This window comes from Osmerus mordax, chromosome 10, assembly GCF_038355195.1.
Source record: "Osmerus mordax isolate fOsmMor3 chromosome 10, fOsmMor3.pri, whole genome shotgun sequence".
In the NCBI taxonomy this organism is placed as follows: Eukaryota; Metazoa; Chordata; class Actinopteri; order Osmeriformes; family Osmeridae; genus Osmerus; species Osmerus mordax.
In genome coordinates, this window is record NC_090059.1 from 8,693,039 (window position 1) to 8,720,884 (window position 27,846).

The 27,846-nt window shown below is 47.5% G+C and overlaps 1 protein-coding gene across 1 annotated transcript; it reads left to right on the forward strand.

Moving 5' to 3' along the window:
* On the forward strand, positions 1 to 26,204 carry si:ch211-216b21.2 (heparan sulfate glucosamine 3-O-sulfotransferase 3A1). The gene is made up of 2 exons (XM_067244786.1): positions 1 to 593; positions 25,000 to 26,204. The coding sequence occupies exons 1-2, from the start codon at positions 1 to 3 to the stop codon at positions 25,619 to 25,621; spliced, it is 1,215 nt and encodes a 404-aa protein (XP_067100887.1). The 3' UTR covers positions 25,622 to 26,204.
* Positions 26,205 to 27,846: the final 1,642 nt, after the last annotated feature.

The following is a 27,846-nucleotide window of genomic DNA, read 5'->3' on the forward strand; positions in this document are numbered from 1 at the left end:
ATGGCTATTAGCCGCGCTTATTCGGACTCCCTGTCCCGAGGCATCTTTAAGAAATTCGTGGTCATGCTGTGCACACTCCTCACCTCTGTGTTCCTCCTGCACTCCCTTGTGGACCGCTGCACCACTATGCCGACCCCGGTAAAAGCCTCAACTCAAGTCGTCGGGTTCCTTGCTACGGAACTGCATGACTTGAGGTCACTGAGGAGAAAAAGACTGTTACAAAAATGGACCACTAATTTAGACTTGAGCCATGACAGCGCAAAACGCATTTCGCGGTTCCAAGACGCCGACGCAGAGCACGTTTTGGTCGGAGCCCAGGTGGAGGATCCAGAGTCGTATAGGCACATATCCCTGGATTTAATTTCTTCGAAAATAATTTCACCCAGGTTCATAGAAAGGATTGAAGACTCAGTTAAACTCAGTCCGCTGGGAGAGGGGACCAAAAAGCTGCCCCAAGCCCTTATCATCGGGGTGAAGAAAGGAGGGACGCGCGCTCTGCTCGAGTTTCTCCGCGTCCATCCCGACATCAGAGCGGTGGGAGCCGAGCCGCACTTCTTCGACCGCAACTATGATAACGGGCTGGAGTGGTACAGGTAAAAATTCAAATGCATGGTCTAGTTCTACAAATATGTGAACAAATTATTGCTACTATTTTATTATAATTTTGGATGTGCGTTGTGCGCTATACCTACTTCCTATTAGCCTAATTATTACCTATGAACAATACTTTTTTCAAATGGTTCACAAATTAGCCTTAAATATTAAAACTTATGACTACGTAAGTGAGATGTGATGTGATCACCTCAAATCATCGAGGCTATATGCCAAAAATCTGCTAAAAGTTTTTACATTTTGTGTAAATCTATCGAAATGTTTGAAAATAAACACTTGAATTCTCTAATTTCTAAATGAAGATGGCTTATAAATCATAATATGGCCATGTCATAGCCTATAAAGTAAAGTTACGGAGTATAAAATCATATAAAAATATAAAAGATACTGACGTTGTGTTAAGTCTTTTTTTATCTAAGAGCCTATTTAAAATTTCAATCCATTTACACGTTTCCTGATCGATACTGTTATTAAAGTAATTATAAATATTCTTAATGAGTAACGGAAATTGCATGTGGGATTTTTGCAAGATTAAAATTGACTTTTAAACTTTTCTCTCATTTTGGCTAGGTTTATAAAGATAAGGCGTAATATGTTTTTAAATTGCATCAATGACAGTATATAAATATAAAAATATAAAAAAAATTAATCAACACCAAACTAAGTTAAAATTACTTCTCCTAATGAAATAATTCCAAACAAGTCCTAAAACTTTGTTTGCTTTAGCAATCAATTAGAATTTAACAATATTAACACATTAAAATAGTTTCACTTTATCAAGGCTTTCTTTATTAACACAGTCTTAAGATTGGCAAAGGTGATAGTAAATTGTAAGTCTAAGTAGTACTGCTCAGTCAATCCAGATTTACAACCACACATCTTAACACTTACTCTTCCTTGAATTTGTTAAAAAAGTGTTGTTAATTATAATGAAAGGCAGATTATGTTGCCTCAGAAAATGTTTATTGGTTGTTTTAGACACAAACAGAAGAGGCTTCGGATAAACTCAACTGAAAGTGTTCCAACGCCTAAAGTCAATCCAAAATGTTACACTCTGAACACCCTCACAAACGCAATCTCTGTTTCTCTCTCTCTCTCTCTCTCTCTCTCTCTCTCTCTCTCTCTCTCTCTCTCTCTCTCTCTCTCTCTCTCTCTCTCTCTCTCTCTCTCCTCGTCTACCATACTTATTTGTTATTTATTATACGTTTCATCCACATCAAGCCTATGGAACTATTCGCCTACTATGGTTTGTGTGTGAGTGTATGTGTGAGAGAAAAGTGTGTGTTTATTTGTGAGGAAGAGTGTGTGTGTACGTGTGTGTGTGTGTGTGTGTGTGTGAGTCTGTGTGTGTGAGTCTGTGTGTGAGCACTCATTCACATTTCTGCAGGGGCTCTCCAGGGAGTACTGTCCCCTTCTCCATGGCTGGGTGTGTAATGGGGCATTGCAGACATTGCAGCTCTGTTATTAAGAAGGATTAGAGCTGTAATGAAAGGTTACCTGAGGGTCTCCGGAGGTATAATTCACCTTCTGATTGAGTTAATGCTTTGCAACTCACTCTAAAAGCCCGTACAAACTTTTACTCTCACCTCCCCCTCCGACAACTCCCTTGCCCCCTGCCCCCTCAATGTCCCATTACCAAAGACCCCATCTTTCGCCCCAGTCAGACGCCTCCCTCTGTGCGCCTCGCTGAGAGGGAACACTCAGTCTCTCTCTCTCTCTCGTTTTGCCATCACTCTTTCACACCCTTCTGTTTACCTATTCATCCATTGTGGAGGGTTATATCCATGAGGGTCCAATCTATCCTGACGGGTTGCCAAGATCCTGAGGAATTCCGTCCATGCCTCTCAGGACAAACCTCGGAGCCGGTTACACTTAATGCTCTCCATTAAAATGGGAGAGCCCTTGAATTGAAATGGCCGAGGAGGAATAAATAAGAGTTAGAACAACATGACTGAGTCTCTGGGAGTGCATCTGCTGTGGGGTGATGCCCTCCCGTCAGACTGCCTCAGCCAGACTCACATCCTCAGTATTAATGGCCACTTTGTGTGTGTTTGCTTGATAAAACCTCACACTCACTTTAGTCATGTTTGCCTGAAGCCAAGGAATTTTGCCTAAAAAGTTTCTGTTCAGGAGTTTCACTGTGCTAGAGAGTTGCTAACTCTCAACGACATGTTTCAACCCTTTTGGACATCAACTGTCAACTTCAGATCTTTTTTTTAGTCTTTTGTATTGCTGGCAAGGAACCTCCCAGAGGTTTTATAACTCTGATAAAATCAGACAGATTTTTTTTAAGATATTGGAGAATTAAAAGTAAATCACTGGACGGGATAATCACACTCTCGAATATTTATATATCTATTGCCTCATGGTTTAAAAACTAGGTATAGATTGTCCTGGTGACTGTGTGAAACAAGGCAACATTTTCTTTGACTAATCACCACGTCCAATTTGCTGGAATTATGGGTTTCTTTTCATTAGCAACTGTGAATTCTTAAAAGTAAAGGCATGGCTCTCCAGAGACTCTTTGTTTATTGTTATGGCCGATATGTGCATGAATCCCTCCTACCTGGGCCTGTGGGAATGGGACGGACCCACTTTAACACCTTGCAACTCTTGATGTGACGTGGTGAAGTTGTCCAGTCTGTGTCTCCATCTTTCCTCTGTAGAAGAAATGGACATGTTCCAATCCGAGCCCCATTATTTGTGGAAGGACGCGCATGGGAAATATTTTCACGGTTCTTCATTGAGTTTCGTGTTTGACTTTTTGGGTGTTCCCTGTCTATCGAGCATGTCGCCCTTTCCCTGACCGAACTGAAATTGTATCCACCTGAGGTTTTACGAACTTAGAGCTAAAACACCCATCCTTAGTATAGCTCCAGAAAAATACATATCTCACATTTATCACTACAGTCTGTCTAAAGTCTGTCATATCTGCTCTTGCATACACACAGATGTTCTCAAAGGTCGTAACTACACAGGTCGACATTGTTAGTGCTGAAACAAGAAACCAACAACAGTTAAATAGCTCGGTGTTCCATTTCACCACACATAACTTGACCACGTTGTGAGACAATTGCTCACGAGTAGACAAGCTTTTGTTGTGGAAATGTTTCCTCAAAGTGAACACAGGGGTCAGTCCTAACGCTGTGATGTGAGGAGGTGACTGCTGTGATGTCAGGAAAAGGTTCTACTGTGTTGTGTCAGGGGCCTTCTAAGGTTACCCTCAGCCCGGCCCTCACCTGTTGAGGGTGTGTGTGTGTGCGCGCGTGTGTGTGTGTGTGTGTGTGGGGGGGGGGGGGGTTGTTTGATGTCACCAGACTGGCTGGATAAAACTAGACTAAATCATTGAGTGGGTTAATTACCCTTCATAAAAACACATGTGACCTGCACAGACAGAGGTCTCTGCCTGCGGCCTACTACTCTCTCTCTCTCTCTCTCTCTCTCTCTCTCTCTCTCTCTCTCTCTCTCACACACATATATTTGATCTGAGTCAATGCTCCTTCGCACACTTTGCTTCGCATGTTATTAGAAAGGGAGTGAAAAAAAAAAAGTAGAAATTGGGAGTTTTTCTCTCTATGAAAGGGATTGTGTTTAAAAGGAAATGTGGTAATGGTACTAAAAAGTTGCCTTAATAATACAATCGGCGCCAGAGTGGGGACCAGTTTGCTGTGAAGTGCTCTGGGCCTATGGCCTCCTCTCTGTACTAGCCTGGAGAAAGAAAGCCCCTTACATGTGGGTACAGTGAGAATATATCTATGTTGGTTTCAGCTGCAATTCAAATGCCATACAAGATCCAGATGTAAAATGTTCAGAATAATATTGTATGTCCTCTGCCTTTGCGAATTCCACCAATGCCCGTTTTCTTCGTTTTGTGATGATGATCATTCTTTCCTAGATGAGTCTAGCCAAATAGCTTTGTTGACACGGCTCCACACGTGAAGAAATTCCACAACGAAAATAAATTCCCTCACTCGTCAGCGCTGTTGGTGAAAAGCGGTTTGAATTCCCTGCATTTTCCGTGAGATCCACTTCCAGGCGGGTTCGCCTGTTGGCAGCGTTAGGTGTCAATTAAGTGGGTGGCAGTTTGTTGCTCTCAGACATGTCCCTCATCACGGTGACTGTGGACAAGCCCGGAGGCTGTGGATAGCCTGGGTGGGAGGAGAGGGAGGAGAAGGAAATCAGAGCATATCTGGAGTTGTGGTGGGCTTCATTTACGGCCACGGGAGCATAGCTGAGAATGAGAACATGTGCATGGAGAGGCCCGTGCGTGGTTAGGTCTGTCCTCTCAGGGCTTCCGTACCTGGCTGCTCCAGGCCTCTGTGGGCTTGCTGCACATTGTCATGTGGAAGTACTGGAGCACACCAGCTGGAAGATGAGGCCGGTCCAAACAAAGAGACCCCTGTGTGTGTGTGTGTCAGGGAGAGGCGGCGACGGGACGGGGGACGGGGGGGGGGGGTGGATGTGCGTCTGTGTGTTTGCATGAAAGTAAGCATGTGTTTGGTTAGTTTGGGGGGGAGGGTGAAATGTATTAGCCAACCCCACTCCTAAACCTCCAACCCCCGACCCAGCCACCTCTATCAAGCTCCTCAACCAGTTCCACGCCGCCAGCACACACACACACCCGGGACTTGATGGTGTCTTTTGATGTAGCCTGATCAGGAGTGCAGCAAGGGCATGGTCCTCACACCGTGGTTTTAAATAGAGAGAGTAGAGCCTCCACTGTCAACATGTTGTCTGCGAGGCGGGCGCGGCTCGCTCTCCGGGAACAGAGAGGCTCCGTGTCGATTTAATACCCTCCCCTGTACCCTCCCCTCGTTGAACCCGCGTTGATTTATCGGAGTTTCCAAGGAACGACGATGCCGCACACTGAAGAACACGGAGCGGCTTGGAGGTGCTGGGGACCTGGGTGGTGGGCAGGAGGGCCCCCGTGTTGCTGGGTGTGCAGACTCAGAGCCAGGCAGGGGAGCGGGACAGGGAGGGAACCGAATCTGTGTCGGCCTCCTAAGCATGAGCCCTTGCCGTCTTGGAGGGGGGGGGGGGGGGGTCTCAAAGTGATTATCATGGGTATAATTGTGAGGCTGGACACGAGGGGTCCCTCACCTTCAGTTGGAGGAATGCAACCCACGCTGCCGTACCCCCCCACCCCCTCACCTTCCACCCTCCCGGCACACCCCCAGCAGCTGACCCTGGGAGGCCCCCGTACTGCGGAGAAGGGTTGGGGTGGGGTGGACGGGCGGGAGGGGGCAACAGAACTGCCTGTCAGCAGCTGCCCTCTGGCATGCTGGGAATCTGCCCCCCCCCCCACACCGATGGGAGGGTGAAGACAGGCAGCAGGTGCGGGAGTGATGTGCAGACACCTACTGATCCATCCCCCCCTCCCCCCCCCCCCCCCCCCCCCCCCGCCCCTCCAGACGTTCACACCTGATGTTTTCACCTGACGCACCCCTGCCCTACCCCTGTCCAGCCCCTCAAGGGAGCCCAGTCGGGTAACTTTGGTACAAAATATCCCTGGCCTCCTGAACGAACACCACCCCTCTAGACAGGAAGGGTAATTGGTGGTGGGTAGGTCAGCCAGGGCCAGCGAGAGGCCCTACCACCCTCACAGTACAGCCACACCACATGGTAACGTCGGGCTAGGGTTACTCTTGTTTCTGTCGAGTCTGTTGTTTATTTGCTTTGTAGATTAGAGTACACAAGTCGGCAACTTGTTGGACCCCCTCTGATCCTGCCCCCACTCTGGCTAAACAGCTGCCATCGGTTTTATGAGGTATTAGTCCCAGTTCTAAGCAGTATACATTCTAGGATTCAAATTACAAAAGAAACTATTTAGTTAGCTTGCCTCCTCACTCTGCCCGCAGCGCGCCGACATACTGCGGAGCATTTGCTGAAACCACTTTGTTGATGTCTTACGGGCAGAACAGCCATACCCCTGACATGACACTTCTGTGCACTTCTGAAGAGACCTTTAGTGATTTACTTTTCAGGGCATGTGTGTGAATGCCAGCGTTGTTTGTTTTTCACCGAGCTCCGTGGAAACCTGCCATGTAATGTTCTCGAGCATTACAAAGCTATAGCCTTGAGGCACTTCACAGGTTTCCACTTGATACGACTCAATTCAAATTGAGCAAACCCAAAATGCACAATATTTCTCGCTCCATGGTATTTTTTTGTTAAGTGTTATCCGTCCACAAACAAAGAGAAATGTTAAACCTATCATTTGGCACCGTGGGGATCGTATGTACTATACCAAAGAGCCTTAGGCCACGCACTCAGACTCCTCGGTAAAACCAAACGAAAGGAACCGCTGAACTACCCCGAAAATTCATGCATGTCAAGACTTTCAAAGCTTGTGCCAGAAAGCTTTAGTATTCTGGAGAGGCAGTGCCAAAGCCGCGATATTTGGGGCGGAATGAAGGAATCAACCCCGAACCTCAACATGATGGATCTCTCTCTCTTGTCTCCCAGGCAACAGCTTTATCACAGGACAGGGAAGCCTGCTTATTTTTTCCAAGAGCGAGAAACAGAGAAACAGAGAGAAACACAGAGAGAAACAGAGAGAAAAACATGGAGAGAAAGAGAGAGAGAAACAGAGAGAGAAAGAGAGAAACAGTGAGAGAAACAGAGAGAAACAGAGAGAGAAACAGAGAGAGAAAGAGAGAGAGAAACAGAGAGAGAAAGAGAGAGAGAGAAGGAGAGCGAGAGATAGAGAACTAGCACTTTGGGAAGCATGGGAACCAATAGAAAGAAGGAAGGTGTGTGAGGGTTCTGTTGTTTCGCAAACGAGTTCGCCGCACATTCAACGTTTCCGCGTTTTCCGGCATGCTTGTTCGATCCTGTGCTGGAAAAAGCAGAAGCCATCATGTTGTATTCATAACACACAGACCTGTACTGTAACCTTGCAACACAAGAAGAGGTTACATAGTCCATATCTCAGCTGCCATACGGTGGCCACCCTACGACACCGCAAGCCACACAGCTGGCTGATACACCCCGGAACGTTCTCCCTCGATGCCTTCTCTCTGCTCCCAGGCCCGGATGTGTGTGTCTTATCTGCAGCCGTCTGTGAGGAGATAGGATGGCTCCGTGCCTCTGTTCTGGCTGTCTTTGTGCCCCAGAAGGGCACGACGGCAGCCAGAAGTCCTGGCAGAGCCTGTGCGGCCTTGGGCCGGGGCCATGCCAGGGACCATGCGGGGATATGCCATGCCGAACCTCAAACACGACCTCAACCTTGCTGCAGACCATAGATTACCACACCTCTCTGTAGGACACTCAAACACTGTGTTATTGTCTGCCTCGTGACATCACTTGAGAGGGTGACCTTTTTTTAAAGGTGGTGGACGAAACCTAGAATTCCTGTAGATGGAGTTCTGATATGAACACGGATGGCTCCCAGTGGCACAACGGTAATGAACAAAGAGTCCTACAGTGTTGAGAGAAACTAACCATGTTGGAGATTAGGGTCTGGCAGCTCTGTCAGGGCGGGTCTGAAGGCCTACCTTACTGTTGCGGTGGAGGGAAGGCAGACTGATGTTTTCTATGGAAATACACGGACGGAACAGAAGCACCAGTGATTCATGACATGTGTTCTTAAAAAAAGCTACCTGGTTCCATGAGTAGAAATGCAGCTGTGGTCCGTGCAATACTATCGCAATTCCGGACCCGAAGAATAGCACAGCTCCAGTGTCTGTCATAAGGATAGAGAGAACAGTAAAAACATTGACTGACACGGCTCGCCCATGCTGGCTCGACGCCATATCGCACACCATCCCAAACAACCATCTATAGAAAACCATCCGCTCTGTGTCATTAGCCTTCTCCTTCCTTGGCAAAGAAAGATGGCCTCTTTTACCAACTTCCCCGAGTGCGACGCGCTTAATTAAAAAGAGGAATGCGATAGAAAATGAGCGTGCCACCCCATACCCATGTATTGATTGATGGTGTGCAACAGCTCGACTCGGGCTCTCGGCGTCAAGATGGAGGAGGGTGATATCGGGTCTCGGTGGTGGTCGGGAGGGGCCGTGATTGATACGCCCCCATCTGAGAGCCGGGAAGCCACCCAGTAATTGCATTAATCTTAACCTGAACACTTGTAATTGCTAATGTAACTAGCCCTGACTGTCCATTAGACAGGAGGGGAGCTTGGTGTCAGAGAAAGGATGGAACATCCCACTGTGTTCCACGGCTTCCCCCGGTCGAACAAAAGAATCCTGGTAGATTCCCTGCTCTTCCTCCTGACGAGGATTTGCATGGTAATGAGTGGATCCGGGAGCTGGAAGCTGTGTTTTGGATGGCGATGAATGGGACACCGGACCGAGATGGAACGCGATCTCCACGGTACACGTTTACATGGGCCCAGATCTGTTTTCCCCCAGATGGATCTTTTGAACAAAAGGCCACTTAGTAGATCCCAAAATACCTGGCATGACCTGAAGGTGTAGACGGTTTCATTGTCACCTTCTTTTGTGTTCAGCGTCCACTGGGTCCTTTGCCCTTGTATCGTGTCAACAAATGCTTCTTTTTTTCTCTTTTTCGGACAGCCAAAGATCCTTTTGACACACCTTGAGATATTGATCCGGTTGTTTTGCCAAAGGGTGAAACAATAGTTTGAGGGTGCTGACCTAAAGAGACAGGAAGATAGGACCTTTTTATGAGGTGGTTTTAGTGTCTCCTCTCGAAACTGGACACCTTGAGAACTGGAGATAAATCAAGAGCGCAATAAAATCTATTTTTCTTGCTCTCTCGTGTCTCATTCTCTCCTCACACCCATTTCCTTCTGTCCGCCCCAGCAAGTGCAGCGTTTGTTTCCGTGGCTGTAATAAAATACAGGCATTGAGTACCGACTATCAACATTTTGGGAAATCAATTCCTTGGTATCCTACTGTAGCTGGCTACTGTTATATTATATGTGCTGTTATGTCTTACCGTTATCGATGTCAGCTACTGTTCTAAAGCGAGTTCAGGTCTGTTTAGAGAGTTGGAACAACAAACCCTCCCATATGATATATCACAAAGGAAATACATTTGTGTATTTTTACTACTTCAATAACTTCAAGAAGATGGGCTTTGGGCTTATTTTCTGGAGATTTGATCTGATATATCTCCCTCTATAACCTTCCTTCCGTTCCTCTCTTTCTCTTTTTTTCAATATATCTCACACACACACACACACACACACGTACAAACACACATAAATGCATCTTCCAAAGACACTTTATCCATTGTCCATCAGTAAAGGAGGAAGCACCCTAGTGCGGTTGAGCTCTCCGTCTAGACTGCTCTCAGATCAGATACAGTGGCACTGACAGCCTCCTCTAACAGGATGGTGTGTTCCTGACTCGCCACCGAAAACACCCCCCCATTTATTATTCATGCTGCCAATTAGCAGAGCTGCATTATTTACTCGGAGCTGGGATCACCTCCATTAAGAGATCGGCTCTGCCTCATCATGAATCTCCCAGGTGGGCCTACACCCACCTACCCCCTCGCCCCCACCCGCCCCCACCCATCCCACAAAACACCGCCTCTCCTAGTCTCTCCTCTGCCAAACATTATTAGCATTGTTAGGGTAAAAATGCATATTCCATGCCATGTACCGTGAGCGTACACTTACATAGTGTCATAACCTCAAGACAACAACAACATTGTTTTGAATTATGATTAGTGAGTGATACAGAGGTCTGTCTTGTGAGATGCGTTCAAGGACCCTCCCTAGTTTATGCTCGCAGGAAGAAGTTGTGTTTGCGGCCGTGCCTTTGTTTGGCAAGGCCCTGAGGACAAACCTGATTTATAGGCCCTCAAATCGCTCCACAAAATCACTTCCTGTTTCCCTCCCTGTGTTTACCGGACATTCAGTCTCGCCGGCCCAAGGTTGGATCAAAAGTGGTTTATTTTAATTCGCTTATCTGCTTAATTAATGTCCCCTGGGCCTCCCTGACAACCACAATTTCATTACACAAACAATTTTAAAAAGTTTTATTGACACCAATGGGAGTTCAGGGCCCCCCACACTGGTTTACATGTTGTTCCCACACTTCTGTGGTTGTGTTACTGTCACATCAGCTCTGAGGACTCGTCTTAGGAAGATGACTCCATAGCACCCTGGAAATGTAGGGAGGGATGGGATTCTATTATTTGCCCGTCTATTTATCTTGTAGATACTAAGTATTTAACTGACAGTTAAATTAATAATACCGTAGGAGGGAATGTGAGAGATGAGAATGGTACACACATGGTACAAGACCACGGTTGGATTCAATGCAGTTTCATTCCATTTCAGGAAGTAAGATTAGTTATCAATTATTATTAATGATTATTATCACTAAAATGTTTAAAACAATTGCTTTAATTAGGATTCCTCCGTCTGGAACTATTGTGTTTTGTAGATAAGATCAAGCTACATCTAGCCAGCATATTGGATTTTTTGCATTATGTGTGTAAAAGTTGTATTGTGTTCGATATAAGACTGCATTGGCAGTGTATTCCCATTCACGTTAGTCATTGAATGCACTCACGCAAACAAACTTTCCAAAAATGAAAGTGCCTGTGGCTCAGTTTGCTAGAGAGCATCTGGATTCTAAAGGACAGTGGATGGAAATCTGGATGCCTGCAGAGATTCTGAATTCGGATGAGTGTTACTGCTTTTATGGTTCCTTTTTCTGCACTTAAGTTTAACCCTCTAATATGTTAATGTTACAATATTTTGCAATTTTGAGGAGGAATTCGCCATTGCTGCTTGTAGTAATTTTTTTTTAATTTGAAGTTGTTGTTTCAGTTTTAAGTTTGATTTATATGAATTAAAACTGAATTTGGTTGAAATGCTCCCGGCTTGCCAAGGAGAGTTACAGGATAGAGGCTCCAATATTCAGTTTCATAAGAATGAAAAGTGAAAAGTAACAGAATCAAAGCCAGAAAAATGTTGGCCAAGGTAAAGGTTTTCCTCTCACTGCTGGGCTGAGGAAACATTTGCTTACAGTAAAAAAAAAATACTAATATGAAACCCAAATCGAATTATTTTCCAATAAGCATCGGAATCTTTCTTAATCATCAGTTTTTTTTTACATTCTTCCTTTTCTTTATAAAGGGAAGGATGTGCAGGATCCAGGATCCAGCTTGTGCATAGCTGGATCCTGCGTCTCAGTTCAAGCGGATGGCAAGGGATTCTTTTTTATTACATATCAGCAATTCAGGACTTGGAAACATCAATGTCTTTTTCCCCATGCGACTAAGAGTTCTCCAGTTACTGGAGTCAAGCTTCCAATGTCTCCGTTTTGTTGTTTGGAGTTTGCTTCTGACTGGAGAGTGGCATGTTATCCAACCTTTATTCGTCGTACTTCGATTGTGTAAAACAATTCGGTCTGTGATTTAGATGCTTCACCATCGCGCGGATCCTCACTGCAGCTTCGTTAAGATGTTCTTGCATTCATTTTGTCAAGGTTCACCAGAACCATCAATCTTCCTGCTGGTGCTAGGAGAAGGATCCTGAGGGTGTACTGAGCCTTTGGTCGCCCCCCTACCCCACCTTCCCCAACACTCCGCCACCATCGCAGTGGGGAAAGGGCTACCCTCTCACACGCCATTCACTCCATCTGGTCACGGCCGTTTCCTGAAGTCCCGGCAGTGCCAGTCAGCCGTTCTCTTTCACTGGTGCGTCTCTCCTCTCGCTCTCAGGTTTCTCTCGGTTGTATCCAGCTGGCTTCTGCACGGGGGCAACGCTGGCACTGCTCGATGCACCAGGAGGGATTTCCCCCCAAGCCCACAAAGCTGATTCGTTCTTTCACTAAATCCCACTGTTCATTAACTCTTCCCCTTTAGGCTTCTTGATGCACGTTGAGAGCAAAAAATGTCCTCTTTATGGTCTGCTTCGAGTCTCCTGCACTGGAGACATACAGTGAACACACACGTTCATGCACAAATGCACACACATACAGGAGCACACACACACTCAAACTAGATACAGTAGCCATAATATATGCATGGATATACACATTTGTGAAGACTTCTGTTCAACACCAACGATGTTCCACATGAACTCTATATGTTGTTGGTGGTTATAAAGCAGGTTTCCATTCTCATGAATATGAATGTGTTTCATTTGCATATTTGTCATGTTCAGCCTATTTTCTGGGTCCATTGGTTTTCTCGTGCGTCCAACCCATCCCCATGTCTTAACTTTGTATTTTATTTGTTTCTAATTTAGCTTACTAAGATCTGCATTTATTCCAGAGCTCTGTTTGGTATTTAAAGAACATCTGTCATTCAAGGCCGGTGGAAGTTGACTCCACAACACTGAGCATATCCACACATCCTCTAGAGTCCCCCATCAATGTTAATGTGTTTTGAGGACGATAACATCAACGTGAAAAATTGGCGAAAAAAAAAACACCCTGATTGATAATATGAATCATCAACTGGCTGGCCCCTCCCCCCGCTGAACACATCATTTACCAAGGCAACGCCTTGGGGGGGGGGGGCTCTGCAGCCCCACACCCTCTGATACCCCGGCAGACCGAATGAAGTGAGCCATGCCTCGCGCAGATAACTGTTAATCTGTAGCTGTTCGCGTTAAGAGTCTGGCTTGTCGATCAGTCACATGAGACGCGTAACCCTTAAGCAGGGCACGTGGCCGAAACCTTTGTTTGTTGCCATATTCATAAAATGGCAGAGGTTTGATTGATATGCAATGCTTTGCCTGCGTGGTACAGCGGGTCTGTGTTTCAGCTCTCGGTTTTACACAAGAAGAACTTAAGCTCTCTGCAGTGCCCTTTTGTCCTGCCAGACAAAAGAACCTCTACCCTGTAATCACAGTCTATTTCTACATCCATCCATCTCCTCTCACAGAGAGATGACAGGCTAAAACATTAGCACGTTGTCAACAGCTTCCAAGACACTTCATGTTATTTTGCCTTCTGCAGTACTTTTCCATCTCCCGGTCGGGGCTACCTCCACAGGGCTGCATGAAGTGTGTGCGAGCGTGTGTATGTGTGTGTGTGTGTGGCGTGTGTGTGCTTCATAAAGGGGGTGTGCGAGCATGTGTGTGCCTCCGAGTAGATGGAGGTTGTGTGGTGTGTGTGTGTGTGTGTGTGTGGGGGGGGGGGATCTTCCTGCCGCATGGTCAGTTGAGCCTGGCCATGCGGTGAGTTTTCAGGTTTCCACCAGGGTCTGTGTAGTCTGGGCCAGGGCCCAGCCAACCGCCAGCTCTGCTTTGGCCATTTTGTGTCATGTTACCCACTGTCTCCGTTCCACAGAAGACGTGTTCAACACCCTGTTATTCTCCTTTCCTTTCAGCACCCTCTGCTCAAACACACACACACAGACACACACACACACACACATACAGCACCTCCTTCAGACATTAGGTACATTTAGCAATAGCCAGGTGCTGTTCATACTAGATTTGATTCGCTTGTTTGTTACTGCCGCTGCCTCCACCGAAACTGAATGCGAACTGTAGAACTCTACGTTGCCAGGGCTGTTGACTTCATGGATAATGCAAAAGTAGTCAAATGTAAATGGTGCATTCGGCCATGTCACTCACCCTGCCACCCCCACCCCCCCCACACACACACACAAACACACACACACACCACCACAACCACTTTCTGCCTTCCCGCCGTTCAGTAACCCTGCAGCCAATAAATCTTGATGGTAACTCATTAATACCAGCAGATCATTATTCCTCCCAGTGGTAGAAGGAAACAAACAAGAGAAAAATATTCTGGTAATGTTTTGGAAATGTTATGGTGGAATGTAACCTAGTGTTAGGGCCCTGCTTCCGCTGTGTACCTGGCAGGGACAGATGGGCTGGTGTGTGTGTGTGTGTGTGTGTGTGTGTGTGTGTAGTGAGTTCATGTCGCGAGATGCAATAAGGTAGAGGTTCTAAAACATGCTCGTCTGTGGCCCCCCTCTCAGCCTATGGAGGGCTGGCAGCCTTGTGGGGAGGGAGGGAGGGTGTGTGTGGTGTGGGTGTGTGTGTATATGTAACTCAGATTAGATGGTGTGTATGTGTGTACCTCAGAGGAGATGTGTGTGTGTGGGTGTGAGGCGGGCGAGGGGGGTGAGGGGGTCGCTAGAGTGCTCGCTGCGGTTTGGCACACGCGTGAGGAGAGGAGGGCAATGTGAGGGCGCCAGGCTCTTTGTGTTCTCAGGGCACAGCCTTGGCAGAGAGGAAGGGAGGGAGAGCACAGGGAGAGATACGGAAAGAGAGACAGATAGAAGGAGAGAGAGAGAGAGAGATATGCAAGGAGCATGGAGACAGTTTAATCAGTTCAACATCCTCACTTCTGCCCACCACCTGCTGCTTGACTCCCATCCTTAAGCCTTCTCCTCACACCCCTCTCTCTCTCTCTCTCTCTCTCTCTCTCTCTCTCTCTCTCTCTCTCTCTCTCTCTCTCTCTCTCTCTCTCTCTCTCTCTCTCACACACACTCTCTCTCTCTCTCTCTCTCTCTCTCTCTCTCTGTCTCTCTCTCTCACTCTCTCTCTGTGTCTCTCTGTTTCCAAACAGAGGCTGGAACAGATGGGTCATGGGACTAAGCACCATATTTCATTTGAACGATTTTTGTTTGGATAGATAACGTTTGCGTTCTTCATTTACTAAACTCACTTATCAATGCCAAATGAGGCTGAGCTGTTGTAACAAGTCTGAGAGTAAAACCTTCTATTTTCATTTTCACGCCATAAACTCAGTTCTTCTTTTTTCTGGAAATCAGTTGTCACTGCACAGGATTCGGAGAAGAGCTCGCTTTTTTCTACGTTTCAAACCGCTCGCTAGAGGAACAGTTGTAATCTGGGGCCTTCAATCAGAATCATCGGGTGAAGTTCTCCACAGGTCATAGAGTGACACAATGTACCTCTCTGTCTCCACCTCTGGGCGCTGGGAAGCTGCCTGACTGATGGTTGGAGATCTCTGGTGCCAATAAAGCAATGGTCCCTTTTCAAGGCTGGAGAGATGCACTTGTGCCCTACACTATTTCAAATATATTGTGTTTTTATATATCCTATAACATATTTGTGTACTTGCGGGAAGCTATCCTAAGCCCTGTAGCATTTCCAGAAGCCGCATGCTTGCGCTCCTGCTATAGGTCAAGGTTATTGTTTTGTTCTCGCAAGTAAACAACAGAGCCTGTTGGGACTTTTAGAATCTTCCTGGATCTCACGGCCCTGTGGAAGCAGGCTGACAAGTCCACAGATGGACGACGTCCATCTGTGGACTTGTGGCTGCGGAGATACTCACCGCCTCATTTCCAAAAGCTATCGTGCCGCACGTGACTGAAAGACAAAGTGCATTTTAAACGCCGCTCCATTTGTAACCTAGCGACAGTCGCACATACACATTATCTCTCCTGCGCTCCCTGTCATCCTTATCGCCGTTTTTAATCTCACCCGACGTCTCTCCGCCTCTCTTTCGCTCGCGCTCGGAATGCAGAGGGCCGAATTGAGCTCGCGTTGCCATTTCATAACCTCATAGCGCAGCATGTCTTCATCTCCTGGAGCCTCCTTAGGCCCTCTCGTGGGTTATGGTGAGCTTGTGTGGATGTCAACCGGAGCTAGCAGTGTAAAACCTCAGCCATAAAGATGTTCATTTATTCATAGTTCCCATTACCAGAGCTCCTCAGTCATTGAGGATGGCAACGTGAACCAGGCCGATTGGTGTGGCCGTCTGTGTGAGGCAAAGCAGATGGACAATGACGGCAGAAAGATTCTAGGTATGCCAGAGTTAGATTAGGCACTAATTGATCATAGTGGACTGTCTGGGGAGGGGGGGGCAGGAACGTGGGTTTCCAATGAAAACAAGAACTCTCAAATATGAAGATTCCAACCTGTCTTCCTGTCACTGGAGCGACTCGTGACCTCTGATTCCGTCCATGCCTCAGTCATGTACACGTGGAGTATTAGACATACATGAGAGGCTTCAGTCCGACGCGGGGGAACAGAAGTGATGTGGGCTGTTAGCCCCCAGTTTATGAGGAGCCTGGCTTCTTTGTGTTTGACATCTTCAAGAGTCAGCTCACGTTTCCCTGGCGCTGGAATCTGTAATGAAACGATCATCTCTCCTTTTACAAGGCTTTATTTAATAGGGCTTCTGCTGGAATACCTATTAGATCATGGAGGAAGGGCTGGGAGTCGCACCGAACAGGCTGGGTGAAAGCCACCATGGAAGCCTCCGGTCTATCTTGAGTCTCCTGTCAGTTGAACCCCGTTAGAAAGCTCAAACAAACCGAGTGGGATCTCAATGCAACGCGAAGCACACTGCGGCAGAGGGAACTGTTAGGGTAGCTCCAATCCAATAAGGCGAGAACATGTCAAACAGAGTAAATGTTTGCCAGCAAAATCAATGGGATCCCTTTCTGAGCTGCAGGGATACTGTGGAGAGCAACTTGCCAGAATGCGTCACTTTCGGGCGAGTAAGGAAGAGAGATGGGATTGTCTTTTTGCCATTCCATCATTTTTACGTTTGTATTCTAGGAAGGCTTGAGTCAAAGCGAGGTAATCTCATATCAGACAGACCCTCTAATATTTATAAATCACAAGCTGGTGTGGCTTTCCCTCCAAGGATAATTCTTCCCCTGATTCCTCTCCCGGCATCATCGCTCCACGATGAGATCTTTGAGCTTGCAAAAAATGGGCTTGAAGTACATGCCTTTTTAGTGACAGCTTACAGTGTGTGGTATCGCCAAAAGGCTGGCACGTTTCCAGTATTTCCGAGGGTTGGAAATCATAATTGTAATGCTCCAACAGACAATATCATGGCATTTATCCACGGGTAATTACGGCAGAGCAATCCTCTCAAATCCAACATTTTAGTTTCAGACAAATTCCCACTCTATTATACTTTCATGGATACCTTTGAATCATACTTTGAAATGTGGAATTGTTTTGTGGGAAAGCGATTGTTGTCTCATGAACAGAGACCTACATTTTTACATTTAAATGAATAAAATGTCAAATGTAGGTGTCTAGCAGACAGAGATTTACTCGAGTCTAGATCTCAGAATCAAATTGCCATCACAGAATCTTGAAGTATTTAATAATTGAAGTACCTCCAAGCTAAGGAAACACAATACCTTAAAATGATCTCAAGAATTATGTCTGAAATGTTGGTGTCTTATCTTTCGCAAGCCTTTGAGACCCTAAAACCTGACATGGCCAAAAGAAATGCTATTGCTAAAGCTAATCCCATTGGGCTGCTCTACTCAACTCTGTCTGAAACTCCCTCCAACTCCAAACAAATGGGTCAGTGTGATATTAAAAAGTAATGTTCATGCTATATCTGGAAACCAGCTAGAGACACACACACTGACCCAGACCTTGTCATTTCTCGTAGTACACAGTGTTCACGGTTTTAACAGGCTTGGAAAAGGTCACAGACAAATTGAACGGAACACTGATCAACCCAGCACCTCTAACCTAAGCTTGGAGTAGCATGCGGCCTTGCTTCACTCCAGTGTAGGAGAGAGAGAGAGAGAGAGAGAGAGAGAGAGAGAGAGAGAGAGAGAGAGAGAGAGAGAGAGAGAGAGAGAGAGAGAGAGAGAGAGAGTGCGGCCTCTCTCGTGTCGGCCCATGCATTAGCTTTCCTCCCAACGGTAGAGGCTGAAATCACAAGTGGGTCAGGGTGCAGAGCCTGGATGTTATTGTGGTTTTCTAAAAGGTTGTGGGCTCTGGTTGTGCTTCTCAGCTGGTACCGCCCCCTGTAACCCCCTCCTCCCATCAGCAGCCCATTTGCCTCCACTGTTATACAAGGTGAATTATTCACCAGTCGGTTACCGCAAAGATAAGGTTTATTTTTCCTCCTTACGTAATAAACAGGGGACTTACAGCACCAAGAAAAAAAAAAGAGGGCTCGCTGAAAACACTGTTGAGAAATTTATAAGAACATACTGCAAAGCTAACTCTATAAAAATTTTACTCCAATGCATGGTGGTAGTTGATATGGAAAACGAAATGAAGGACAGAAAGGCACTCACAGTGAAGAGTCCACAGCAGGAGTGTTTATTTGCACGAGGATTGAGGAAAACTAGTTCTACGACGTGCCGTCATTGCAGTGTAGGGTGAAATATTATTCTAGCGGCTCATACATCATCAATTTTAACTGCAGTTTGTAACATATATAGCCACGTAAGTTTCGTGTTTTCATTCCGCGTCAAAATGAAATAGTCTGCGTCAATAAGCAAACCTTTCCCTTTTTTTCCAAGTGTACTGTAGCAGATTCAGTAGTGGTTTAGATTGGAATATGATTTTGTTTTTTCTGATTTACAGGTACCTATATATATTTACTACTTTGTATTATTTCCAATCTTTAAATGTGTTTGGACCTACTTCCTGCTACGCTGAACCCATCCCTGTTTTCTACGTTTCAATATGTTGATTCTTTATCTATGGTGGTTCCCATCCTGGCCTTACTTGTTCTTTATCTCAACCTTGTCATCTGTTCCCATGGGAGAAACTTAATTCCTGTCACATCCTGTTATTCCAGGAAAATATGAGTCTCTTATCTAGTAATTGTGTCCCTTTCTAAATGACTTCCTACCTCCTTCCTATGCGACACTCCTGCCCCTCTGCCTTCCCAGGGCCACCTCCTTACCATTTGTATTTTTAGTCTAGCAGATTTCAGTTTTTCTGTAAATGTCTGTGTCACATTTTTCGAAGGGAAGTTCGGTTCCTGACACACTGCGAGGGTCATAGCCAGAATACAGAACGTCTGGGGGACGGGAGGGGTGTTGTGAAGACAACGATACAACAGGACTGACCGTCTGGGAGGGGAAGCAAGGGAGGCCATGGAGCTGAAGGGCGCCACTAGAAAGCGGAGGGAAGAGATTATAAATACATCTGAGGGATGAAAAGAGGTGAGCAGATATCAGGCGGTTGGAGCTGTAGCTTGGGGAGGGAGGTGGTGGTGGGGGGAGAGGGGGGGGGGGGGGGGGGGGGGTTGTGGGATGATCCCAAAAGGCGGGCGGCTCACACCTGTAATCCCTAACTGCCGTGATAAACGACCGGAGCTTTCACCACGGCGGCTGTCCGTGACGAACGTTGGTCCCGTTAACGACAAGGAAAACGGGGGGAGAGAGGGAGGGGGTGGCAGGCATGAAGAGGGGGGGGGGGGGGGCAGGGTTAATTTATAAACTCACCTGTCGCGCTGTCTGTCAAAGGAGAGACGACAGTGGGAATGTGTGTGGCGTGGAGGTTAAGCTGGCAGCACACCCTCTGGTCGTATCCTAGCTCTCCCGTGGTACGGCAGGGTGCGTGTGGCTGTGCCGCCGGGGCAGTTAGCCCCTAGGGCTGGTGTGCTGCTTCCTTGTTCCAGAGGGGGGTTTGGGGGAGGGGGTTGACAGGGCCGTAAAGCGTCCGTCCCATCATCACGCACCAGCCATTACGATAAATCATAGTCTCAGCACGCACACACGCACGCACGCGCACACACACACACACACGCACACACACGCACGCACACACACACACACACACACACACACACACACACTGCTCCCTGACCTCGTCCTGAGCCCACTGACCTGGAAAATGGCTGCTGAGGCCTGGCAGGGCTGGCCGCTTCCCCTTGCCTCAAGCAGCAGAAATATTGAGACAATTACAAGATGATTATCTGGTCAGTAAGCTGGGGGAGCCCACAGGGAGCGTTTTCGGTGCCTGCCAGCTTCCCTGCTGGACGGGGAGGATGAATCAAAGCTCTGCTGGACAGAAGGGAACACAACTCATGCTCGCTGGCCTCTCTGCAATTAAACTCTACCTCCATAGACAGACGATGGAACCATTCCCCTATCTCTTTTGACTGCTCTGAGGTCATTAGAAAGGAATTTTGGTCAATTCCAATTTTTGTGGGGGGGGGGGGGGGGGGTAATTCAGATGTTAGTTTTGGAATGGTTGGTTTTGAAATGTTTCAACGGAACATTACAGGATGGTTGCCGTACAGTGTGTGCTCATGGTCTGTGTGCCTGGGTGTGTGTCTGTTCACCTACAGCGTGAGGGAGTTACACATGAGTCACAGTGTCTGAGACAGAGGCAGGTATGCGAGCTGGGCTCTGCGAGGGGAGGGCATGCCACGGGGAAATGAAAGCAATGATGCGTCAGGCCCCCGTAATTCCGAAAGCGGTCTTTTTATAGACAACCTCACAATGGGCGCATTGACTTACGTCCTATACCATTACATTACCTTTTGCCGTGTGTTTAAACAGGGGATAGAATCACCCCAATGAGTCTTGGCAGCCTGTGCTGCCTAGTGAGTAACAGATGATGTGAAGCCCCTCTCTAAGTACAGAACTAGTGCCATGTTCTACGCTATAATGGTCGTCCGGCATGATATTATTGGTGTTTGTGGCGTCATCAATATCGAGCTTCCCCGCCGTTTCATTTTACTTTTGGAAAACCTCATTATAGACTCTCCCGTTTGAGTTGTTTGCCGCATTGAAGTTCTGTTAATGTGGGGTAATAGAGCTGGGCTGCGATGCGTTGAGTGTCTCTGCATGTTGTTTCACGGGCGAGGCCTGCCGCCCGTGTTTCACGCATCGCTGTGCGCAGGGAGTCGTATTTTAGCAGCGCGGAGAAGACTTCAAAGCGGCCCTGTGTGGAACTGCAGTAAATCTCTGGCTCTTGGAAGGGGCACGAACGCGTTACATCACCTACACTGCCAATAACGTTTCATTCGAAAACCCCTGCATGCGGTTTCCCGAGGAATGGAAAGAAATACTCTTTTGCGTGTAGCGCACCGAAAGCAAAGCGGTGTCTTCTGTCCTTCTGTCCTCCTTGAACCTGAAGAATGTGTGGCCTGGTGTATCAGGGCCTGTGATCTCTCGCTCTCGCTTTCTCTCTCCCACCCCTTCTCGAGCACTTTGAGATGTCTTTAGCATTAAAGGGTTTATTTAACCTACAAATCTTCCATACACAGACAAAATCCATATGAGCCAAACATCTGGAAAGTTAGTCTTCACAGAAGGCCCTAGTTATGGTTGAGGGATATCAATTTCACATGACCAAATCCCTCCGAGGGACTTTGAATCCATTCTTACAATCACTATTAAAGTAACATCAACCTGGATATCTGATGCCTTGGTGACCTCCATTTTGAGGAGTTGATGGACCGTATTTGTCGAGCGCACTCGTTCTTCTTCACTTCCTGTTCCTCTTTCGCATTCCCATGAGCCCCCCCCCCCAATGCCCTCGCAACACTGCACCACCCAGAGTGCACAGATAGACAACACAACAAGCAAGATGCACCCTATCAAATATGAATGCTTCTTTAAGAACGGGGCCTGATGCCTTTTTCATGAGCGAGCTGTGTACTCTTCAGCATCGATAGATGACGTCCTTAATGGTTCAGCGACGATTCGGGACCGTGGAGTGTTGATAGGACTTCCAGACCACCTGTGTGTGCCGGTGTCCCGAAATCCATGACCCGTCCATAATCTGTCTCTATGTTCTTCATGGGCCTGCTGTTTTGTTTTCTGAAACACTATTGGACGGTTGGACGCCCCATGACCAAGGCCTCCATGCCACTGCAGCACACTGGGGAACTTCCTTTGAATTGTACGTCTCTGAGCTCTTTGTTTTGAAGCTGTGTGTCTGAAGCCTGAAGGGCTGTCTGTGTGAGCGTTCTGTCAGTGAGCAGCGCGTCTCTGAGCTGTGGCGTGTCGGGGCTGTGTGTGTCTAGACCTAAGAGAGTTGTCTCCAGTTGTGTCGGCGCTGTGTGTGTCTAGACCTAAGAGAGTTGTCTCCAGTTGTGTCGGGGCTGTGTGTGTCTAGACCTAAGAGAGTTGTCTCCAGTTGTGTCGGGGCTGTGTGTGTCTAGACCTAAGAGAGTTGTCTCCAGTTGTGTCGGCGCTGTGTCTCCGAGCTTTTGTCTCGGCGCCGGCGAAGGTGATGGAGCAGGGATAACCTGAGAGGAAGGGAAGCTTGTCCCGATCGTTTAACCGCCCGCCCAGCCTCTCCCCCCCCCTCCACCCTCCTACACGCAGCTGTAGGTGAGCCGCTGACACAGGGAGGATCGGGGTTGACTAGCGGTCAATGTCGGACGGATGTCAGAACACAGCAGACTCGTGTAGCACACACGGCACCCCACCCCCCAATACCAACCCCCACCCCCTCACACCACCACCACGCACGCAAAAAGGCATCGACCCCACCGCTTCCTGTGTGTCGCCACGGCAGCCCTGACCTTGTGACCGGACGGCGCCAGGTTCGAGCCACTCAGGATGCTGAGGCACTTAACCCTGGATGCACCTGCGGGAATACCATGGAGCTATTGGCCCATGTCACGAGAGGCCGGCTGCATGCGGTTGTCATATCTGACCCGAAGCCAAGGTTTTCTGCTTAGTTTTCACCTTGGAAAGACAGCTGTCAAGTCTGACTGCAAACTCTCATCAGTGGTGAATGCACTTTCAGTATTTTGGCCATCGAACAGTAAATGAGCCAAAATCAACGCCATTGAAGCCAACCTGTGTTTTACCCGTGTTATTAGGTGTGAGTGCTAGGGCTTTAAGACCTCAGACTCCCTGTGAGAAATGCCAGCCCTGGCTAAGATATCTGCCCTGTCTGCCTCATCTAGATGCGTGTATGCTAAAGAGAGCAGAGTGGGTATTGTTCACTAGACTGTTACTGAGGCAGAAACAGTGCGGCCATCACATCAGGAAAACGTTTAGCGGGCGAAGGCAAAAAAACAAAACAACAACAGCGTGTGTCACTGTGAACAGCAAGAGACTGGAAATATAAGCAGACCACATCATTCTAACCACATAGTTGACCGAATGATATCCCCCTGCACTCACACCTACACACACACACACACACGCCCTCGCACGCACACACGGCCCTCAGTAATTCTGTCACGACCGGTAAACTGTGTCTGCCAGGGGACCTGCAGCATCCTTGGCTTTAAGCAGCACCAGCAGAGAGAATGAATAATTGAGGCTGGCATTCTGTACTTTGGTGAATTTTAAAGCCGTATTCTGCAGAGGCTCTAAATGGGCGAGAGAGAGGGAGCGTTAATCATTCATGGGCTCCTTTTATCCGCTTTGGTTCAGGTCACTGTCCTGAAGGCGCTCTGGGCAGAGGGTTGGGGGAGGGGGGGTGGGGGTGTGGGGGGCGGGGGGGGGGGGTGAGAAGAGTGGGAGAGGGCAGTAGGAAGGGTGGGTGGCAGGAGTGGAGTGTGGGGGGGGGGGGTGTCAAGGCCGAATAGTTAAGCCTGTTTCTCGCCTCTTATGCGAGCTCGGGATGAAGACGAAGTAAAAAAGAAAAACAGCCTAGATGAAGAAATGTTGCCAAGGAAAACCTTGAACTAAATATTATGGCTGAAGTGCCTGCGCAGCTGAACTTTCTCGCAGTAAATATTGGAAGTGGGATTTATAGGTATTCTTTCAGCGCTGGTATTTAATTTCCGAGAGTCTGACGAGTAAAAAAAACTGTTAGACGCAGCTTTTTTTGCCGCGTCTAACTTTTCTATGTCTCATCTCATCTGTATTCAACTGTAAATGTTTTAAGTGGTGCCTAGAAGTATAGGAGGTTTCCAAAAAAGCCCAATAGATAAATACATGACAACATTAAAATATCAGTGAAACACTTAAAAAAAATAAAAAAATCTACAATGTAATTCCAATGTCAGTTGGATGTCCGAGGAAGAAGGACATGAAGGTATTTAATTATGCTGAGAGAGAGAGAGGTCGTTGGCATTGGTATTAATGTTTTATTAGCATCTGGACTGGTGTGTGTGGATGGAGAATGATGGCGCTTCACGTGTTATACGAGAGTGAGGACTACCCTTCAAATGGACCCCAGGGACACCCAGTCTGGGTTTCACGATCCTTCAGTATGCCGGCTGGGAGCTTCACTCCGCATGGCTGTCAGTGGAGGTTCAGCAGTGATGGAGCTGAGTGGAAATGAGAGGCTGCACGGGCTCTTGGCGGTTAACTAGGCGTGTCGATAGAGCCGGTGGATGAAGACAAAATAAATATCCCCAAACGTAAATAAACTGTCGAGGAGTGTTGTTGTTGACTTATTGGATTCCAAATGTCTGAAGACGAATCTTGATGTAATCTTATTGAAGTCTTTATTGTGCTGTGGGGCCCGCCTCCGCTGTGACGGTTTTTTTTGCTTGTTTTTTCAGTCGCGAGGGCAAAGGAAGGATATGCAGTAATGTGAATCTCTCTTTTCGTCTCTCTTTCCTCTCCCTCGCTCCCTCTGTCTCCCCCTCTCTCTCTCCCTATGTCTCCCCCTCTCTCTCCCTCTCTCTCTCCCTCTGTCTCTCACTCTCTCTCCCTCTGTCTCCCCCTCTCTCTCCCTCTCTCTCTCCCTCTGTCTCTCTCTCTCCCTCTGTCTCCCCCTCTCTCTCCCTCTCTCTCTCCCTCTCTCTCTCCCTCTGTCTATCTCTCTCCCTCTCCTCTCTTCAGGGAGCTGATGCCCAAGACCCTGGAGGGCCAGATCACCATGGAGAAGACCCCCAGCTACTTTGTGACCAGAGAGGCTCCGGCCAGGATCTCGGCCATGTCCCGGGACACCAAGCTGATCGTGGTGGTGCGTGACCCCGTCACCAGGGCCATCTCCGACTACACCCAGACGCTGTCCAAGAAGCCCGACATCCCCACCTTCGAGAGCCTGACCTTCAAGAACAGGACCACGGGCCTCATCGACACCTCCTGGTCGGCCATCCAGATCGGCATCTACGCCAAGCACCTGGACAACTGGCTCCAGTACTTCCCCATGGGCCAGATCCTGTTTGTGAGCGGGGAGCGACTGATCAGCGACCCGGCCGGAGAGCTGGGCCGCGTGCAGGACTTCCTGGGGCTCAAGAGGATCATCACAGACAAACACTTCTACTTCAACCAGACCAAGGGCTTCCCCTGCCTCAAGAAGGCCGAAGGCAGCAGCAAGCCCCACTGCCTGGGCAAAACCAAAGGGCGGACCCACCCCAACATTGACCCTGAGGTGGTGCAGAGGCTACGGGACTTCTACAGGCCCTTCAACATGAAGTTCTACCAGATGACCGGTCGGATATTTGGCTGGGATGACTGAACGAACGTCATCCATGTTCGGGTTTGGTTTTGACTGTGTGTCAGCCGCCACACTAAGCCGAAGCAATATGCGCCTGTGAGAAGCAAATATAAAGCCTAATCTGCTCTCACTGGCAAGCCAGATATGCAATGTTTCACTGTTCCATTCTAGCATCACAGCTGCTGTCTCAAATCCAGTGGAAGGGAAATCGGCTGGTTCATTCTGGATAGATGGAGCTGCGAGTTGGACAGGTTTTGTCAGTGTGTGAAGTGCTTTTCCAGTTGGAATCAGTGGCAGACAAACGTGCTGTGCTTCTGTGTTTGGGGACGTTTGGGGAAATCACAGCGTCTGGAAAAAGCTTTTTCCAGGTGACTTTATGCCATATTTTAAGCATAACAAGCTGCTTTCAAAGTTTAACATTTTATAGAAAAATAATCTGAAAAGATAAAAAAAAAATGTATTTTTGGAATGTATTTATTCAAGATTTATTACACATGCATTATATACTTATTTTAAATAACTCATCACTGATATATGTTTTGTTCTTATGCCTAGAGTTTGTTTTATATTGCACAACATAAACGCTTTACTCTCATTTTATTTCTCGGTTATTCGTTTTTAATTGGTCTATTATTTACATTGATGGGTTCCCACACTTGTTCCTGTTTAGCTTCCAATTCCAATTTTGTGACGGTTTGTTTTTGCATGGATCCTCTCCCGTTAGGTTAATTCAATTAACCCAGTTAGGGAAGAAAGATAGATCTCGATTCCACAAGTTACAGCTACTCCGACATGGAGGAAAGAGACAGCCCTAAGGGCCTACCCAAGCTAATACTCCCATTTCCTCGACATGCCTTCCTCAGAACTGAATACAGTTGATGTCACTGGCCTGTCGCTGCCCAGAGGGGAACCTCAGACGGAGGTCTTCTTCAAGCAAGCAGCTGTAGAACAATGGAGAACAGTGTTTCTGATTTATATCTGGCAGTATTGTAAACTTCCACAGAGCCTCTCAGAGCAGATGTGACGCATTTTCTTTTTTTTGGGGGGGGGGGGGGGGCTTGTGTTTCGGGGGGGAACATATAACAAGGTGTGTGTCTCCACGTGTCGTTCTCACTTTGTCTCCTCCCTTTTTTTTAAGGTCGTTGTCATTTTCATGCACACTTTCAATAAAAGATAACCGATCAAAACATGTGGCAGGTGACCTTTGTGGCATTTCTTCTGTGGATTCTCTTCATTCCAGAGCTGTCGTTCCTATTCAATACAGCACTGTTCGGATCTGGAATGTAGTGCTGATGGTTCTGATAAACCCTCCTCCATTTGAACGTGGCATAAATCATGTGAACATTAGCGTGCGGCACGGCTCTCTCGACAGCCCCTCTACACACACACGCATAAACCAACACTGTGTCTGGCGTCTTGCCTATCACTTCTGTTACACCTTCCTCGATTGTCTCTGCTTATCTCCTCTCAGCCTCCAGGACAAGCTTGCCTGTCCAGGGATGCTTGAAGGGCTTTCATTGATGCTTTCAATCGGAGAGCCTTGTTTTTTGGGCCGACCTGTGTGTCCTGGGGCAAGGTAGGACCCAGTCCCAGGGGACAGCCCTCCTCTCTGTGCTGGGGCAAGGTAGGACCCAGTCCCAGGGGCCAGCCCTCCTCTCTGTGCTGGCTTAGAAGCCCAGTTAGAGCGCCGCTGGGTAATGGTGTGCGGGTTAAGAGAGTGGATAAGTACTGGCGACCACTGAAGTAGGCTGGAGGGGAGCTTAGTTTGTGGTCTCTCTCTCCCTCCACTCTCATCCTCTCTCTTTCTCTCCCTCCCTCCCTCCCTCCCTCTCCCCCTTCTTTATCCCCTCTTCTTTCCCTCCCTCCCTCTCTCTCTCTGTGTCCCTCCCTCTTCACCCCTCTCCCCCGCTTTCTGTCTCTCTCTCTTTTTCCCTCTCTTTCCATCTCTCACAGCTACCACCATTTCTCCCCACTCTTTCTACCTCCCTGTCTCTCTCTCTGTCTGCTTGTCAGTAACTTCATCTAACACTGACTCATTTCCGAGCATCAGGACTTCACAAAAAGAAGTGTTTCTTCATATTGTGCACAGTACAGTACGGTTACTACAGTACAGTTCCAACTGCAACACATACTGTAATAAATCGTGAATTGTTTATTGTTTTGTTTTTGACAGAAGATACACCAAAATGCCCTCGACCTAGGGGAAGAAGAAACAAAACCTACAGTATGTCCATTTGCTAACTTGA